The sequence below is a fragment of the Mandrillus leucophaeus genome, unplaced genomic scaffold (genome assembly GCF_000951045.1).
Source record: "Mandrillus leucophaeus isolate KB7577 unplaced genomic scaffold, Mleu.le_1.0 Scaffold302, whole genome shotgun sequence".
Classification (NCBI taxonomy): domain Eukaryota; kingdom Metazoa; phylum Chordata; class Mammalia; order Primates; family Cercopithecidae; genus Mandrillus; species Mandrillus leucophaeus.
In genome coordinates, this window is record NW_012103166.1 from 954,335 (window position 1) to 974,210 (window position 19,876).

At 43.9% G+C, this 19,876-nt stretch overlaps 1 protein-coding gene across 3 annotated transcripts; it reads right to left on the bottom strand.

Annotated features, from left to right (window-relative positions):
- Window positions 1–3,144: 3,144 nt before the first annotated feature.
- On the bottom strand, window positions 3,145–14,051 carry ADPRH (ADP-ribosylarginine hydrolase). Of its 3 annotated transcripts, XM_011987184.1 has the most exons (5): window positions 13,427–13,845; window positions 12,640–12,725; window positions 10,781–11,114; window positions 6,453–6,813; window positions 3,145–5,628 (listed from the first exon to the last, which is right to left on the bottom strand). In XM_011987184.1, the coding sequence occupies exons 3-5, from the start codon at window positions 11,076–11,078 to the stop codon at window positions 5,214–5,216; spliced, it is 1,074 nt and encodes a 357-aa protein (XP_011842574.1). In that variant the 5' UTR covers window positions 11,079–11,114; window positions 12,640–12,725; window positions 13,427–13,845; the 3' UTR covers window positions 3,145–5,213. The 3 variants fall into 3 exon arrangements, with proteins under 3 accessions (XP_011842574.1, XP_011842572.1, XP_011842575.1); XM_011987182.1 differs by lacking the exon at window positions 12,640–12,725 and having other exon boundaries at window positions 13,427–14,051; XM_011987185.1 differs by lacking the exons at window positions 10,781–11,114; window positions 12,640–12,725.
- Window positions 14,052–19,876: the final 5,825 nt, after the last annotated feature.

Here is a 19,876-nt window from a genome sequence, read left to right on the forward strand (position 1 = left end):
TGTCAAAAGTTTCCCACATGACAGAAGAAACTGGCTGGAGGTGGTTGTCTGGGAATTTCCCTGGGTTTCTCATTTCATGACAGCTTGGTAAAAAGAAGACCCTAGATACACTTTTTAAAAGCCACCAGTAATATGTAGATAGTATATGTTAACATATCTTTTTCCATTTTTTGTTTAACTGCTTATTATATGCTAGATACTATGCTGTGTAAAATGTACAACAATCCCACAAGGTAGATACTATTATTAACTCCATTTTCCATGTGCAGAAACAGGCAGTGCAAGGTTTAATAACTTGCCCAAGGCTGCACAAAGTGGCATAGCATGGATTTGAATTTGAAAAACTACCACCAGCAACAGGTCCTTATCCTTTCTGCTGAATTCATGCTACCTACTCTCATTCTCACCATACTCTCAAGGTGGGCATTATTAGCCTCAACTTACATTAGTCCTGAGCAACCTGAGGCTTGGAGGCATCTGGTGGCAGAGCCAGGTTTCAATGGTGGCTCTCTGGAAAAGATCACAGAGCATGCCTTTTCTTAGTCCTAATTACATAGCAATTACCATGTTCCTGCAACAAGGAAAAAATTCACACCTTCAGAGCACCCTCCTCTTAGGTCTCCTGGATTCAGGGCTGGTGGAATAAGGGACAGTAGAGAGTCCACCTCACCCCAGAATGTCACCTCCACTAGAGCAGTCTCCAATAGAAAGTGTATTTTAGAAGGAAGATATAGTAAGAAGACACAGCCAGCCCCTGAAGTGGGCCGACAGATGGACTGTGTCACTTTCACCTGCTGACATTGACAATGGGGAGGAGGGTTGTCCATATACCAGCCAAAATGATGAGAAACACCGCTTTGAAGCATGGCTCTCTATTAGTAAGTACATGTTTCTATCCACAACTCTGTAGATTGGGAGACCAAAAGATTCTTTCTTTGCTCTTATCTCCAAGTCAGACAACCCCATTTTAGACTCATGTTCTCTGGGTGTTAGTATTGAAAGTCCAGGGGCTCCAAGCTCAAATACCCTGAGAGGGGTCACTTGCCTGAGGCCACCAGTTGGTAGAGACAATGACCTCAAGGCCCACAAAAGTGAAGGACCTTGGCAAGTGGAGACAGATATAACCAACCACAGTGTGAACAGATAAGTCTAGATCATGTCCGAAGCATTGGGTGGGGTCTCCACTGTGGCTAAGGGGCAAAATGAGTGCAGAGGTGGGGGAACTGCCTGAGAAGGGGAAAAAGCCTGAGAGGAGAGTGAAGATTCTCTGCCCACTTCACAATTTTTCCTAGGTTCACTCCGTCCCTTCCCTACCCCTGCTGCCAAATGTGGATCTCAAACCCACACCTAGTCTTTCCTGTTGACATCACCACTTAATTGTAGGAAGGTGAAGACAGCACAGGCTTACACTGTCACCATATTATACCATTTTGACCTAAGGAATGATTTTCTAATACTTAAACAGCTAACAATTAGAGTGTAGTAGAATGTGTACAAAGAAAATGGGCTTTAAAGACTGTGCTATGATGACATAGTAAGAAATATGTATTTGGTCTCTACCCCTGAGTTTCTGATGCAGAGCTGCTAAAACCCTTGTAGATAGGGGTGCTAATCTTTTGTTCAAATATTTAGTCTTTGACCCTGGTTCCTGGCACAGAACTCTTAAATCCCTTGATATTTCCCGAGTGAGAGGAGCATCTTTTGTTCTAGTGAGAGGACTTTTTGGTGGGCTCCTGGATAGCCTCTGGATGGGGACTTGTTGCCAGGGGTATCTATCATGTGATTAGGGGGTTGCAACTTTTGTCCCCACCCACCTCATGACCCGCAGGGAGGGGTGGGGGCTTAAAGGCTGAGTTGATTCCGAATGGCCAATGGTTTAGTCAATCATGCCAACACAATAAACCTCTATAAAAACCTAAAAGAACTGGGTTTGGACAGCTGAACCCATGGAGCTTCCTAAAGGGTGGTATACCTGGAGAGGTCACTGAAGCTCCACACCCCTTCCCACATGCTTTGCCCTGTGCATCTCTTCCAACTGGCTAGACATTTGTAGCCTTTGTAATATCTTTTAACAAACCAGTAAACTAAGTGTTTTCCTGAGTTCTGTGAGCCACTCCATCAAATTAATCAAACCTGAGTAGGGTTTTGTGGGAACTCTGATTTACAGCTGGTTGGTCAGAAGCACAGGCCAGAACCTGGGACTTGTGGTCAACATCTGAAGCAGTGGTATGGGTGAGAAGGGGCAGTCTTGTGCCTTAAATTGTGGAATCTGATGCTATCATCCAGAAGATACCATCAGAATTGAATTAGAGGACACCCACTTGGCGTCTGTTAGACACTTGCTTGGTGCATGGAGAAACAACTCCCACACCTTTGGGTGTCAGAAGTGTGAGTGCTGCATGAGACTGGGAAAAGCACCTTGGTTTGGTTCCATCCTTTGTACGAGAAACAGACCTGGTTTTAAACCGCAGCTCCATCTCATCCTGAGTGACTTTGAACAGATGGCAACCTCTCTAAGCCCAATTTCTTCATCTATTCATGGGTTGTTGTGAATGATCTGACACACAGCAATATTCTCTTCCTCTCTTCTTTATCCTTCCCCAAATGGAAAGAGCCTCCCCTACTCCCTAGGAGTTACTCTTTCCAACCCCCAAGCCCAAAGAGTAAAACAAATGATGGTAGGCTGCCCTCCAGTCCCATCTAAATAACCTGTGGGTCCTCAGCCTGACCCCAGGCAGCCATTGTTGAGGAGCTGGCCCGGGAGGCCGGTTGGATTGTGAAGTTAGTCCCCATTCCTTCCCCTCAATGTCCTAGTAGCTCAGTGGCTGTTTTAAAAAGATGCAAGTTTACTCACTCCAGAGAGGTACAGAAAGAAGAATAAATGAAGAATGTTGTTGGAGAATCTTGAAGAAGGGTGAATGAGGTCAATGCTAATTTTGTAGATCTAAAACGACAAACAAACAAGCAAACAAAAAACAACTATTGCCAAGACTTCTAGACAACATGTAGCAATCTTGGCTAACAAAGAAAGCAAAGGAAACAGGCATCACACAGCAGGTCCAAAAACTATCATTTGAAAGGTCACATATGACCTCTTGTATTGTGCAATACACATAGATTAACTTGATAAGAATGGCAAATTCATACAATGTGTCAGACCATCTTTATTGATTTACCCTAACGTTATGCATAAAGTTCATCTCTTTCCCCCATTCGTTTTCATCCTCCCTTCTCTCTCTCTCTCTTTCTCTGACACACACACACACACACAAGGAAGCAAAGTCACCAGCTGAGAGTGAAGTTTGGGTGGAGGTTTTGAGGTTTGAGAAAAAAGAAGTCTGAAAGTCTAACCTCTTTTTGAAATGTGCCTGTAAGGAAGAGTGACAATCGGCAAAGCAAATCTAATAGGATCCCTAAAGAGCGTTTTCCTCTTGTTTACAATTGTGGCTAAAGCCCTGCACTAGAAAACAACAAATGCTAAGATCCTCCCTGCATCCCCTAACCCCTACCCCCTGCGACACACACAACCCTCCTCCACCACATTCTAAAAAGACTGGAAGGACCTCGAAAAACATTCCTATGGGACAAACCAGAAGGTGGCAGGACAGCTATCATCAGACCTCATTTCCCCACCACTCCCAGCTGAAAACCAGGGATTTCACAAAGGAAAAATCATGAGTCATAGTTTTGTGGTTTTCTCAAAAGGAGAAGGAGGAGACGCTCTTCCTTCCCACCCCTGAGAATAGGCCAAATGAGAGTAAGCCCACTTACTCTCCAGTCCAGGCACAGGCTGGACTGAGGGTGACCAAATGAACGTGATGATGGCATCTCATTTCCCAGGTGGACATCTGCTGGGCAGCCTGTGCCTAGGACTGACGCAGAAGACACACAGCACCACACAACAGGATTGATGCAGTGACAAGGCCAGGACAGAAGGTTGTGGGAGGAGTGAAGAGAAGGTGGCCAAGTGCCTGAACAATCAGAGCAGGTTTCACCTAGGAAGCTCTATCTATCTGAGTTGGGTCTGGAAGGACAAGTAAGAATTTATTATCAGGTAGACAAGGATTGGGAAGAGCATCAAGAAATGAAGAACATGATTAGACCATGATTAGTTTAGCATGGTCAATTTGTTATTTGTAAACATAACTCTGGAGGGTAATAAGGGAAGCACAAGCTAGGAGGCTAGTTCATAACACTCAATAGATACTGATTAATGCCTATTGGCTGCCCAAGCACTGTGCTAGGTTCTGTCTAGAAATAATACAAACAAGCAAATAGATAATAACAAAATTGGTAACGTGTTAACTGCCATGATGAGGAGAGTACTGAGAGCAGCTCAGAGCAGCATGTCCCAGACTGGAGTAGCTTGGCTTGCAGAAATCCAGCTGAAAAATCCTCAGGGCAAGAAGGTAATAGAGGTGATAGATTTAGAGTATATTTAGGAGGTAGACCGGCCTAGCAGATATTGTTAGGACCCCACATATATCCCTCACTGTTCCCATGCCCCTTACAGCTTGCCCCTGCAAGTATCTCTGAGTCTTTACCTGAAGACACTCAGGTTTGGTTTGTTCAAAGGGCAAGCCAAGAAGTACCAGGGATTAGCACCCCTGGCAGTGGTCCTCAAGCAGTGTCAGATGGAAGTCAGTGGATAGATACCCCAGGTTTGCTTGCTCTTCAAATGGGATAGTTCTGAGGACTGCTTTAGGCAGAAGACTCAGATGGCAGAGTGCCAACTGCTCACAGTGGAAACCTGCTCATTGACATACCCGGTACTAGCTCCTTTCCCTTCCTGGTTTCATTTCCGCATTCTCATATCGGTATTTCCTGGAATCATCTCCCAGATAAACTGCTTGCATTCTGATCTTTGTCTCAAAGTCCACTTTGTGGGAACCCAACTTGAGACAAACAGAAAAAACTTTTAGAACAAGTACATGATGAAAATGAAGACTCAAATATGAGGTTATGAGATTTTTTGGTTGGGAGACACCGACTCCATCAACTGAGTGAAAAGACTCTTCAGTGTAAGAACAGGGATAGATTCTGGAAGAAAAGGATGAGCCTGAAAACACTGAGCTCAAGGTGCCCAAGGGACTTGTTATCTCAAAATTCCCTGAGTACAAGGTTAAGACTCTTGACTTTGGAAAAAGTGAAAAGAAATAGCAGAAAAGGAAATACACAAAAGAAGAATCCATCAGAAATGAACATCACGTCTCCTAAAGGGAAATTACAGTGTCTTCTTTTGACCCAAGAGAATATAAAGCCCTAGCTGTCTCTTCCAGCCGGTTTCTGTATTCTAGTTTCTCATAGTTGGAGGGACTCACTCCTTTAAAACCGTACATAACTCCCCACCAGCAGCCAGCAATGGCAGCTGTAGAATCACTGTCTCCACCATGGAAAAAGGCTCGGTGGGCAAGCTCCTTCCAGGAGTCTCCCGCGGCAAGGACAGCATCGTAGGCAATCATGGGGGCATCATGCCCACTGCTGCCACCCCAGCCAGAGTAGCTCAGGGAGGTGTAGAACTGATCCCTCTCCTTCACACCGAAGGGCTCGGGGAAGGTAGGGGCTGATTCTCCATCCAAAATCCCTCTAAGTTTTAGGTAATTTTCCCATTTGGTTTGGAAGTAGGACCTGTAGAAAGGAAAAAATCTAGAGTCAGTTGAAAAAAATAAGGTGAAAAGTCATAACAAAAAGCACCAGATGGATGTGTGAACAGAGGAAAATCCAACATAACTTCGACTTCTTGCAGTAATATCTTAAACTATTTAAACATTAAAATTATTTCTATATAAGTACCATTCATTCAATACATTTCTCATAAGGATCTACATAAATAAGGCACTGATCCTGTTGCTAAATAAAGAGATACATATCATGTTAAAGGGTAGGAAATAAAGGTTTGTTTTTCCTGGGAGGGCCGAGAGCAATGACCTTTCAAGGGGGAACTTCAGGACATCACAACTGTGGGTGACTTCAGCAGAAAGCCTCTTTTTATTCTAAGAAAGAGAGTGTGAAGTGAATTCACAAGAAGGGGAAGATGTGGCCTTACCACTTATTAGTGAGCTAGTGGAAAAACCTGTCTCTGGCATTTTAACCAAGGATTTCAAAATATTATTTGTGTACGTATCAAGACAACACTGAAAAAGCAAATTCCAGGAAAGTAGGAAATAGGCATGAAAATTCATGGCAGCATAGGATAGCCATAAAAACGACAGGATCCCTGTGTAAGAAGGAAACACCACAGCTGCCCTATTCATTGAGGTACCCACTTGGCTACTTTGTACAATCATTACTGGAAAGGACCTTGAAATCCTTAGCAGATTGGTAGAAAGGGGGCTGGGTGGTGAAAACCACGAGGGTTGCTGTGATCTCTGAATACAAGATATATATGTGCAGGTGGATGTGCACACACAGATTCAACCATGTTTGAGCAGGGCATGCACCTACAGACTCACCAGTGTTGAAGATTTTCCTCTACAAAGTAGCCTGATTGGACAATGTACTTTTTAGCTTCTGGTAGCAGCTCCATCAGTCCTTTTCCCCACTGCAAGGGTGGTCTGGCATTCACAGCATAGGCTGTAAAAAGAGCGGACGCAAGGGCCCCCAGGTAGCCTGTTGGGTGGTGGTGGGTCATCCGACCGCTCTCGATGCTCACTTGGATCAGCGTGTCCAGCTGGCTATGGTGTGGGAACCTGAGACCGATGCACATGGCCCGCATGGCAGCCCCACAGCCGCCCTCATGGCTGTTGAAGGGAATTCTCCAGCCATTGGGCTTGCCAGGCTTCAGCTGCATGGCGTTGTGCATCGAGGCATTACCTGGGGAAGAGTCGGATAAGGCATGGGGGTTAGCATAACCAAAGCAAAGGCCCCAGCAGGAATAAATAACTAAACTCTGTCTCCAAGTATTTTTGATGGAGAGGGAGAGCCAAAAAATATGATGAATGCCCCAAAACTCCAAACCCCACCCAACAATGTGCCTTTCTTTATGTATAACCCTTGGCAAGATAATGCTAACAAAAGCAACAGACTCATATAGGGATGCTTGGAATCTTTACCAGTCATTACTGAGACATCACAACAAATTTAAGAAGTAAGTATATTATTCTCTTTTTTAAGTAAATAAGTCTTTTAAACTCAGAGCTTAAGAAACTTCTTCCAAATCACATAATCAGCTAGTTAATGGCTGCGTAAAATCCATCGGACTCCAAAGCCCAATCCCTTATGGAGTCCAGTAAGAACGTTACAATTAGGCCGGGAGCAGTGGCTCACGCCTGTAATCCCAGCACTTTGGGAGATCAAGGCAGGCAGATCACAAGGTCAGCAGATTGAGACCATCCTGGCTAACACGGTGAAACTCCGTCTCTACTACAAATACAAAAAATTAGCCGGGCGTGGTGGCACGTGCCTGTAGTCCCAGCTATTTGGGAGGCTGAGGCAGGAAAATCGCTTGAACCTGGGAGGCAGAGGTTGCAGTGAGTCTAGATCGCGCCACTGCACCCCGGCCTGGGCAACAGAGTGAGACTCCATCTCAAAAGAAAAACCCAAAAAACAAAAAACAAAAACCTCACAACTGGAGTTCCTGAATATCAAAAAGAGAGAAAGAGGCCAAAAATTCTAGAGTGAAGCCCTGGGCTCAGATGAGGAGCAGCGGATTCAGGGAAACAATGTGTCTTTGGTGAGTCACTGAACCTCTGGGCCTCGGCTGTCCCCTCATGGCAGTGACGTAAGCAGGCTTGTCGCCCTGACCTGTCCTACTGGAGACCTGTGAATACGCATGCGAGCCAAGCAATGGCAGCAACATACGACGGAGTGTGGCACTGCTGTTCCTTTACTAGTCAGTGTATTCACAACAATGTTCATGGATGGCACAGGTGGACAAAAAAAACTTTCCACTTGCTAAACTGATGAGCTATCAGATGCCAAGAAAGAATAAACAGAGATTGGCATCTCAAGCCAATCTTTGGGGTGACAAGGACCCCTTGGTATGGTGGTGGGAAGCTTTCATCAGGAGGTGTTATGTGCTGAATTGAGTCCCCCCAATTCAAACACTATAGCTCTAAGTACCTCGATTTGGAGATAGGGCCGCCTTTAAAGAGGTGATTAAGCTAAAATGTGGCCTTTAGGGTAGGCCCTAATCTAATCTACCTGGTGTCCTTATATGAAGAGGAATGCGGACACACACAAACACCAGGGATGCATGCACACAGAGGAAAGACCATGTGAAGACACAGCGAGGAGGCAGCCGTCTGCAAGCCAAGGAGAGAGGCCTCAGAAGAAAGCAAGCCTGTCAACACCCTGACTTGGATTTCCAGCTTCCAGAGCTGTGAGAGATAAATTTCCTTGCTTCAGCCACTCAATCTATGCCATTTTGTTATGGCAGCCCTAGTAGCCTCAAATAGGAGAGGTAGGTCAGATGGGCCAGAGAAAATCACCTGGTGGCCCAAGTGGCTGTGACAAGTTGCCGAAGTGGGCAAGAACCACTTGTGAGCAAACCTGTGGCCAGAAGTCTCTAGAAAACCATTTGCATTTTTTTTTTTCTTTTTCTTGAGATGAGGTCTCACTCTGTAGCCCAGGCTGGAGTCCAATGGCGCCATCTTGGCTCACTGCAACCTCTGCCTCCAGGGTTCAAGCGATTCTCCTGCCTCAGCCTCCTGGGTAGCTGGGATTACAGGCGTGCACCATCACGCCCAGCTAATTTTTTTATTTTTAGTAGAGACGGAGTTTCACCACGTTGGTCAGGCTAGTCTCTCCTGACCTCAGGTGATCTGCGCGCCTTGGCCTCCCAAAGTGCTGGGATTACAGGCGTGAGCCACCGTGCCCAGCCGCATTTTTCTTTAAAAATAAAAAATACACATTTTTCTTTTTACTTATTCATCACAGAAAACTTAGAAATACAAATAAGTAAAAATAAAAAACTATAAATACTCCCATTACCCAAATATAATTAGTAATCTTTGTACATGTTCTTCAAGACCTTTCTCAACACAGAAATACATATCTATTTAAAAAAAAAATTTTTTTTTGGCCGGGCATGGTGACTCATGCCTGTAATCCCACCACTTCGGGAGGCTGAGGCAGATGGATCAACTGAGGTCAGGAGTTGGAGACCAGCCTGGCCAACGTGGTGAAACCCCACCTCTACTAAAAATACAAAAATTAGCCAGGCATGGTGGTGCATGCCTGTAATCCCAGCTACACGGGAGGCTGGGGCAGGAGAATCGCTTGAACCTGGGAGGCAGAGGTTGCAGTGAGCCGAGATTGTGCCACTGCACTCCAGCCTGGGCAACAAAGTGAGACTCCATCTCAAAAAAGAAAAAAAATTTTTTTAGAGACAGGGTCTTATTCACTCTGTCACCCAGGGTGGAGTGTAGTAGTACAATCATGGCTTACTGCAGCCTGGACCTCCTGGGTTCAAGCAAGCCTCCCATCTCAGCCTCCCAAGGAGCTGGGACTATGGGTGCCTGCTACTACAACTGGCCATTCAAAAAAATTTTTTTTTAAGATGGGCTTTTGCTATGTTGACCAGGCTGGTCTCAAACTCCTGGACTCAAGCAATCCTCTCCCCTCGGCCTTTCAAAGTGTTGGGATTACAGGTGTAAGCCACAGCACATGGCCCCACAAGATCTATTTTTTAAAGGACGGTAGGTTCATAACATACATATTATTTTACAACCTATTGGTGTATAATAATACCTTTCAGTATTAGTAAATATTATTTGCAAATGTTAAATTTTTATTAATGTTAATTGACAAATCATAATTACATATATTTATTTGGTATAATGTGATGATTTGATATATGTAAACAACGTGGGATGATCAAATCAAGCTAATTAGCATATCTATTGCCTCACTTATTTTTTGTGGCGAGACATTTGAAATTTACTCTCTTGGTTATTTTGAAATATACAATACCTTGTTATTGACTACAGTCACCCTGAATAATTTTAAATGGTTCCAAATGTGTCAGCTTAATTAATTATGAGAGATTTAGGTTCTTTCTATTTATTTCTTTATTTTTTAGAGTCAGGGTCTTGCTCTGTCACTTAGGCTGGAACGCAGTGGCATGATCCCAGCTCACTGCAGCCTCGACCTCCTGGGCTCAAGCAATCCTCTTACCTCAGCCTCCTAAGTAGCTGGGACTACAGGTATATGCCACAACACCTGGCTAATGTTTTAAAATTTTTTTCTGGAGTGGTAGTCCCCAACCTTTTTGGCACCAGTGACCGGTTTTACAGAAGATAATTTTCCATGGACGGGGTTGGTTGGGGGAGCTTTTGGGACGAAACTGTTCCCCCACAGATCATCAGACATTAGATTCTCATAAGAAGCCCACAATCTAGATCCCTCCCATGTGCAGTTCACAACAGGGTTCAGGCTCCTATGAGAATCTAATGCGCCACTGATCTGATGGAGGCAGAGCTCAGGTGATGATGCTCCTTCGCCCATCGCTCACTTCCTGCTGTGTGCCCCAGTTCCTAACAGGCCATGGACTAGTACTTGTCTCTAGAACAGGGATTGGCTACCTCATTCTAGAAACAGGGTCTCAGGATATTGCTCAGGCTGGTCTTGAACTCCTGGGCTCAAGTGATTCTCTCACCTTGGCTTCCCAAAGAGCTGGAATTACAGGTATGAGCCACCACCACGCTGTTGTTTCTATTTTTATCACATTTAGAAACACTATTGTTTCTTTGTTATTTAAATCTCCATCAACATTGTTAATGATTTCCTCGAGGCTGTTTTATTCTTTGCCTTCCTTGTACCTCCCACTGGCTGTGCTCACCTGGTGCCCGTCCATCCATGTCTTCCATGCAATCTTGGTAATGCTTAGCAAGGAGGTAATACAGTTGAGTCAACTTAGGGGCTTTCCCAGCTTCCACAAGAGCTTCTGCTGTGGCCAAGTGCATCACTGTGTCATCACTAACTCTCCACCTTCCCACATCTAGGGCATCCAAGCCGCCCAGCTGGGCCAACTGCCGGTGTATCTTCTCCCCATCCTGGAGGAACTCCCACTTCCCATTGTAGTATCCCAGGGAATCTCCAGCTGCACTTAGCACCATAGCAGCCACATACTTCTCCATCAGTCCCTCACACTTGCTGGGCTCTGGAGAGGGTGTCTTCGTGGGAAAATTAAGACAAAGGAAACAAGATGAGGAGGAAGAAGAATCAGAAAAAACAACGGCTCCAGCTATGTTTTATTGAGCACTCACTACTTGCAGGCATTGTATCAGGGGCATCTCATGTAATCCTCCTCACTGCTCTATGAAGAAAGTAAAGCCCAATTTATGTATGAGCAAGTGGAGGATCATGGAGATAACGCAGTTTCAGAAATGTTCAGTGACTTGTCTCAGGTCACAGAGCTAATAAGTGGCACGGCTGGGATCCTAACATAGGTTCATCTGACTCCAAAGTCTATCATTATAACTACAACTGTATCTCTTGCCTCTTGGTGAGTAGTAAGCCCATTAAATTCTCCAAGTCAAACCCAGCTCATCATTTTCTCTTCTTAGCTGGGATTTGGCCTTAGAAGTGCAAGGCTTTACACTTCCTATTGGTGTCACAATGTGTAGTTCACAAAGCACCTGCACATTCATTGTCTCACTAGTAGGGAGGGATTACAGTATGCATTTCACAGATAAGAAAATGAAGGCTCAGATAAGCTAAATTCACAAAACAAGAGGAGTGGAAGTACGGGAACCCAAATCTTCTGATTCCAGCCAAGCCAGGATGCTTGGCATCACGCCACTCAGCCTCAGCCCAGATTTTCTTACCTTGGGCAACCTCTGGGTGCCTCAGCCTCCACATTTGTAAAATGGCACTGATTTTAAAAAGTAACAACCTCCTGGATTTGTTGTTAGGAATAAACAAATTAAATTTCATAAAGTTGGCTGGACACGGTGGCTCACGCCTGTAATCCCAGCACTTTGGGAGGCCGAGGTGGGTGGATCACCTGAGGTCAGGAGATTGAGACCAGCCTGGCCAACAGGGTGAAACCCCATCTCTACTAAAAATACAAAAATTAGCTGAGTATGGTGGTGCGTGCCTGTAACTCCAGCTACTAGGGAGGCTGAGGCAGGAGAATCGCTTGAACCCAGGAGGCAGAGGCTGCAGTGAGCCGAGACTGCACCACTGCACTCTAGCCTGGGAAACAGAGCGAGACTCTGTCTCAAATAAATTAAAAAATAAATAAATAAATAAATAAATAAATAAATAAGTTATTAGAGTGCTTGGCACATAGTAAGCTTGATTTTTGACGTATTTGTATTATTCATATACAACCAGGGAAAATGGGTGTTCTGTCTTAGAACTAGAACATTTTATCCCCACAACCTTTCCTTCGACAGCAATGTTTAAATATTGTTTCTCTTAGAAATGATCAGCTTCTAGAGAATTAGGATCTCGATTAATAATATACCCACCATGAATGAAATCCCTGGTAAAGCGCTGGCTTCCCTGTTGGTGCATTTCCTAAGAGCCCCCCTCTTTCAGCCAATTCCCCAGGGTTCCCTACTCCCTGTGACTTTCAGGTCAAAGCCCTCCATCCCATCCAGGCCAATACTTTTATAAGGGTCCGGCAGACTAGCTCATTCTCCCCTCAGGTGAAACTTTTCCCTCCCCTCCATTTATCTAAACCCTATTTACTCAAGGTCTAGTTCAAGTCACGGGGCTTCCAGAAGTGCTTCTGCAGCTGCACTGCTGTTGTCCATGGAATGCAGGCTAGGGAGCCCCTGGAGAAGGAGTAAACGACGAAGACGGATGCGTTCTAGTACCCAGTTACTGGTAATGCTGTTTCTGCTCACAAAGGATATTTGTAAATGTTATTTACGTCGCTTATTATTTACAGTGAAGCCTAGGCACTGAGGTTCTGGGCTATTAGACCTGACTCTGCCGAGACAGAGTTGTGGGAGAACAGACACTCGGGACCGCGGTTTCCCCATCTGTAAATTGGAGGGGTAGTGGGGAGGTATAGGCTCCCTGAAGTTCCGTCCTGCGCTGTGATTTTCACACACTAGCTCCGCTTCTTGGCTTCTGAAGACTAACTGTTAACCCCCCATACCCTCCATCTCAATGTCCTCATTGTACTTTCCGTAATTCCTTCTGGCTCCACCCTAATGTGTGTTTCGGTGAGTTGCAAGCTGGGATGGGGGAAGAAGACCGGCATCTTTTTTCGTTTGTAAATTGCCTTTAACGTTCGCTTTCAGAACGCTGTAATTCCTTAACTCCTCTGAACTTTCACGGGTCACATTCTCGTACCCGAACCATACATTCAGAACTAAGATCTGATCAGCTGCTTCCGGGCCATGCCCGGCTTTGGAGAGAAACGGGGCGGTTGACAATCTCTCGCGCTTTGCAAGACTGGGAATCCTCACGGCCCCGCCAGCCAGGGGCCGGGGAGGGGAGCGCGGGGCCGAGGGCCGGGGCGCGGTACCTGCTCGTAGCCTGGACTGGAACGCGCGAGCGAAGGGCGCGGCGCGGGCTCCCGGGGCCAGGGAAGAGGCCTGGCTGCTGCCGGTGGGCGACGGCGCGGGCTGGGGCGGAGCCAGGTCCCCGGCTTCCGGGACTGTCCCCAGGTCTGCGTGGAGGCGGCGAGTGCCCCAGCACCTGCGCTCGGCTGCGCGGAGTTTGAGCTAATCTTGGAACTTCCAAGGCGGCTTCCCGGCACCGCCGCGCCCTTCTGCACCCAAGCGAGAGTGGACAGGACCTCCGTCGCCCGCCCCAAATGCTCTGAAGGGCCCGGAGCCTGGTCCCCGGAATGTGGCGGCACCGGAAAGCCGGCTCTCGCCCGGGTGTGGTCAGTGACTCCCGCGCAGACCCGGCTGACGCCTTCGCCCGTGCTCACGTCCGACTCTGTAGGGCTGTAGTGGACCGGGTGTGCCCAGATGCTTGGAAGAGCGTACTGAGTGCGCCGCCCTTGCCCGAGTTCTGGGCCTTCACGCATAAAGTGGGATAATAATATCTGCCTCTTAGAATGGTTGTTAAGGATCCAGTTAGTTAATTTTAACTCGTCTTTTATTTGGCAGCAGCGTAGAATTATTTTATCCTGATCGTAAATAAAAGCAAAGAAAAACGAAGATTATTTTCGTCTAAATACATTAATCATGCCACTTTTAAAGCAAATCAGGATCACCATATGCAAGTATTCTATGTATTTCTCCAAAGTTTTAAATTTGCTATGCCTGTTTTCTTGCTGTAATGACTAGCTTTGGTCTGAGAGCTTTTTTAAAAATTGATATCTAATTTATATATAATGAAATGCCCTTACACCATAATCAAAATATGGAATTTTCCATTACTTTAAAACATTCTCTTGAGGCCTTCCCAGTGAATCCCCATCACCATCTCCAACTCTAGCCTAAGTGACTTTTGAGTGTTTACAAAAATCAAGTTCACCAGTAAGGGAGGCAGAGATCACCCTCAACCCCCTACACCCTTTAGCTTTTAGTGGGCTAATCAGCTGCATCTAGAAGCCAAATTGACACTAGGCAGATTAACAAGAGAAAAGTATACAAATTTTATTAATTGTACATGTACACGGGGATGTTAAGAGACTGAATCCTGAAGAAAGTGGCCAAAGCAAGATGCTTTTATACTTTTTAGAAAAAGAGTGATAAATTAAAGAAGAAATGACAGGACAAAGAAAATCTGGCTAAGGTGGTAAAAATTTCTGGGGGAGCCCCTAGGAGATATATGGGGGGTGGGAAAACAGGTGGAAGATAATGGTTACTTTGCAAGAATGTTTATTCCAGTCCAAATGCCACCTCCAGTTCCAAATCTCTGGTGGTAAGGGTTATTTTCTCACTCTGGCGTGGAGAACATACCTCTCCTAGAGGAATCTTTATTGCTGGCTACATGTAGGAAGAGACAGTTCAGCTCCTGTTAGGGAACCAGGTTCATTTGCCTTTCACACAGTATGCCAATCACTGAGGCGCATGAGTTTTGCAGTAGAGAAAGGGCATATTCACAAGGCAACCAGGCCAGGAGACTGGAGAACAGGCCTCAAATCTGCCTTTCCAAAGATGGAATTTTAGGGATGCTTATAGGTTAGGGGAGGAAGGTGGTCCAAGGTGCCCAAAAAGATGAGGTAAGGAAAACAGGCAATGGGTAATCTGAGCAAGCATAGTCAAGCTTCATGGCTGTTCATAGAACACATGTTCACAAAATCACGATGTTAGCATGACCTGAGGGTGGAGTTTTGGGCCTTCTGATGTCAAAAGTTCACCCATTGGACATTCATGCAGGCCCAGATGAAGGGCTGGTGGCTTGAACTGGACAAGAACTGATTCTAAGTTCCTGAAAAATAACTTAAGCAATCATTTCCATGGTGTCCTATCAGAGAAGTTATCTCTAAGGAGGCAAGTGGAATTTAGTTATGTATTGTACAGCTACGTGACTTTTAGCTATGCAGGTTTTAAAATTGACTAGAAACAAGGGACTAAAAGCAAGCGAGGCAAATTAAGTGTGAGGCCTTATCAGGTCAGACCTCAGTTTTACTGACCCTTTCTGAAACTATAATTTCTTTAATGTTTTCAACTCGAAATAATCAATATATTATATGGCATATTTGGGGATGACACATCCTTCGTTCCTTCAACTATCAAAGATTTTCAGCCTCTGAGGATGCAGTCGAAGCAAGTTCCGTAGTAAGAGACATTTCGAATAATAAGCATCCTGATACAACTCAACACAGTTTCAGCTTAAGATGTCTGCTGAGGATATTGTTCATATTATATAGTGATCTTTCTGTGAGAATCCATGGGAAAGGGTGATTTTTTGTTTTTGGCTTAAATGTAAAGAATAACTGGGGCTGGGCACAGTGGCTCATGCCTGTAATCCCAGCACTTTGGGAGGCCGAGGTGGACAGACTGCTTGAGACCAGGAGTTCGAGACCAGCCTGGGCAACATGGCGAAACCTGTTCTCTACAAAAAATACAAAAATTATCCAGGCATGCGCCTGTGGTCTGAGCTACTCAGGAGGCAGAGTTGGGAGGATTGCTTGAGCCCAGGAGGCAGAGGTTGCAGTGAGCTGAGATTGTGCCACTGCACTCCAGCCTGGAAGACAAAGCAAGATCCTGTCTCAAAACACAAACAGACAAACAAACAAACAAAAACAAAACAGAAAAACTGGGGTTGTTAGCAATTCGTTTGCTTTGAACTTTATGGTGCCTATGAACTTGCGACCATTAGCATAGACTCCTGACACATCCATGCTATCTGGTTTCAAATCCTTGTGATAATACTTGGGGGCCAGGCACGGTGGCTCACGCCTGTAATCCCAGCATTATGGGAGGCCAAGGCGGGTGGATCACGAGGTCAGGAGTTCGAGTCCAACCTGACTAACATGGTGAAACCCAGTCTCTACTAAAAACAAAAAATTAGCCGGGCATGGTGGTGGGTGCCTGTAATCCCAGCTACTCGGGAGGCTGAGGCAGGAGAATCACTTGAACCCGGGAGGTGGAGGTTGCAGTAAACCGAGATCGTACCACTGCACTTCAGCCTGGGCAACAGAGTGAGACTCCATCTCAAAAAAAACCGAAACAAAACAAAAACAAACAACAACAACAAAAAACACTAGCTTGAGTAAGTGACTTTAGACAAGTCACTTCATCTTGCTAAGCTTCACTTTCTGTTGTAAAGTAGGACAAATAATAGTACATATTTCATAAAGTTGGTTTGAAGATTGCATGAAATAATTAATTGAAAAATTTTAGCACAGTGCTTATCAATGTAGTAGTCATGCAAGAAAAAATTACTACCAGATCAGATACCTCTCTGTATTCCCAGTTCTCATCTCCATCACACACATGAGCCATTCTACCTTCTTTTCACATTAGTTAACACCTACTGACATCCTTTCTCCTCTGTCAAAATTAGAAAATGTTTCTGGGGCATCAAGGACATTGTCGTGTAAACCAACAGGATAATTTATCAGTTAGCATGTTTCTGGTTCCAAATAATGGCAAATAACATCACTCTTCCCCACCCCCAAAACACCACATACTCACCAGGCTTAAATAATAAAGACACTTATTATCTTATGTAACAAAATGTCTAAAGGTAAGAAGTCCCAGGGTTAATTCAGCAACTCAATACTATCATCAAAGGCCCTGTTCTTCTTATCTTTCTGACCTACTATCTTCAGTTATTTTTATCCCCAGACTGACGTTTTTAACTGGCACAAGATCACATTTTTCCCCATTTTAATTCATTTTATCAAATGTGTATAGAGGTCCTATCCTTCGGTGTGTTTTTGTTTAAACCATTTTGCTATTTTGTGTCTGCTAGTGAGTCCAACAGGCCTTGCCTATTAATCACTTACTGTTAATTCCTTTGAAAATTTTTGTTTAGCTCTGATTATTTCAGATTATATATTTATGATTATATTGCAGTCAAGATAATGTGTATGCATAATAATACATTGCAGTTGCAGTTATAGACAGTGTCCAGTGGAAAAAGAGAGTGTCTCTTCTTTCAAGATAAAGAAACTATTCTCAAAGATCCTCCAGAAGTCTAAACCAATTCCTGGCAGGCAGGTTGGATTATGATGTTTCCCTTAGATCAATGATAGACACGTCTTCCCTGAGAGATAGTGGTAGGTTCTTTTACAAAAACCAGTGTTTGTTTGCGAAGGAAACAGTGAATGTTGTTTTGCCAAAAAGAACCAATAGTTACTTGGCATCTTACTAGGTGCTAGGCATTAGCATAGGTCCTAGAAAGACAAATATATTGCATACTTGGTTCCTTGCTCTTAGTTTTATTGAGGAAGACATATCATAGGCATCTTCATTACTCACCGATACTGAATCAATTGCTATGTTGAGGCTCTTGCTGAGAAATAAACTTGTAGGCCTTGGACCTGATCTCTAAGATCCTTCAGACACTTCATATATAAGGTAGGAACAATGACACTGTTCTTAACAAACTTGTCACTTACAAGAAAGATCTTTATACATTCTTCAGACATTAAACACCTGCTGTGTAAGTATGTGCTAGGCCCTGACAGCCCCTGCTCCTCTGGAGTACCCAAGTAATCTTACTTTTAGGCTGCTAACTATTTTTAAAATTACCAAAACAAGTGTTTATATGTTTTCTTAAATAACTTTATTGAGATATGACTGGCATACAAAAAGCGGTACATATTTAGTGTATACAACTTGATGAGTTTGAAGATAAGTGCAGTAACTTTTTTATAATAAAAGTAATGTATAATTGTAGTCAAAATGTTCTAAAAGAAATACCCACACACATTCACAAATATAAATGTTTCTGGATGTTCTGCACAAAATGTTCCCAATGGCAGAAAATTGGAAATATCCTCAATATCTATCTACAGGGGAGTATTCATTTCCTTCCCCTATATTGTGACATAACTATTCATGGAAAAACTATGGAGCTGCTTAAAACCGTGAGGTAGACATAGACATGCTCACATGGGAAGAGCTTAGAGACACTTAACTGAAAAAACAAAATTTTAGGCTGGGCTTGGTGGCTCACGCCTGTAATCCCAACACTTTGGGAGACCAAGGTGGGTGAATCACCTAAGGTCAGAAGTTCAAGACCAGCCTGGCCAACATGGTAAAACCCTGTCTCTACTAAAAACACAAAAATTAGCCGGGCATGGTGGCGCAGGCCTGTAGTCCCAGCTACTTGGGAGGCTGAGGCAGGAGAATCGCTGAACCCCAGAGGCAGAGGCTGCAGTGAGCCAAGATTGCACCACTGCACTCCAGCGTGGGCAACAGAGCAAGACTCCATCTCAAAACAAACAAACAAAAAATTAAAAAGATTTTAAAAGATGAATATATATGACCTTATTTATATTCGTGAGAAAAGCTCTGTGTGTGTGCATGTGCAAATGCACGTATATGTGTGTAAAATGGATAGAAGGATAAATATCAAATTATTAATAATGATTACAGTTATCTCTGAGGATGGGGATGAGAGAGTTGTCAGGGAGTAGGAAGAGAGATAAAGGGAAGCTTAATGCTTGCAATAAGCATTTTTGTATATTATGTGTATGAAGAAATTTTAGAAAACATAGACAAAATAGAAACCATCCACAGTTCATGATTCAGGTTGTATATATTTTATGTACATATTTTTTGAACAAAAATGGAATAATTTTGTGTATGCAATTTTATATCCTGTAAATAAAACTACTTACTTTTACATTATAAGTGTGTCTGTCTCATTTGCAATAGTATTATGACCGTAATTGATTCTAAATGTTCACATAAGGTCATGCTTTTAGAATAAACTCCCCTCCAATTTGACACAAAAAAGTCTAAGGCCCTAGTGGTCAGCTCCTCTACCACACCGTGGCTAAAACTGCTTCAACAGAAGGCAAATGGAAGCACAGAATCAAAAAACAGGAATTAACTCTTTGCCACTTTGGGGCCTGAATATGTGGATTATACATACATGACTGCCTAGCTGAATAATCGGAGCTTAAAAAAAAAAAAAAAGTGAAAGAAAAGGGAATTGGTTGAACAGGAAATGGTTGATAGGCAGGGCCACTTGGACTTACTAGCAGACACAAAATAGGAAAAAAAATTAAAGAAAAACATACTACAGGTTAGACCTCTATATACATTTGTTAAAATGAATTTAAATGAAGGAAAATGAAGAAAGCAGAAGAAAGCTAGTACAGGAGAAACAGGAAACCAAAAGTAGCTGCTCACATATCCTGTGTTGTCAATTCAATTCAAGAAGATTTAGTGAGCATCTGTGATGGCTAATTTTGTCAGCTTGGATAGGCCACAGTACCTAGATATTTGGTCAAACATTGTTCTAGATGTTTCTGTGCAGGTATTTTTTAAGATGAGATTCACATCTAAATCAGTAGCCTTTGAGTAAAGCAGATTACTCTCCCTAATGTGGATGA

What these genes read in the sequence shown, in the direction of transcription:
- ADPRH (XM_011987182.1), bottom strand. Translation starts at nt 13,936, where the DNA reads ATGCGTGAAGGCCCAGAACTCGGGCAAGGGCGGCGCACTCAGTACGCT. An exon ending in CCAGTCCAGGCTACGAGCAG is followed by an intron (nt 11,115 to 13,426) that starts GTACCGCGCCCC and finishes TTTCCCACGAAG; the next exon opens with ACACCCTCTCCAGAGCCCAG. An exon ending in CATGGATGGACGGGCACCAG is followed by an intron (nt 6,814 to 10,780) that starts GTGAGCACAGCC and finishes ACTCTTCCCCAG; the next exon opens with GTAATGCCTCGATGCACAAC.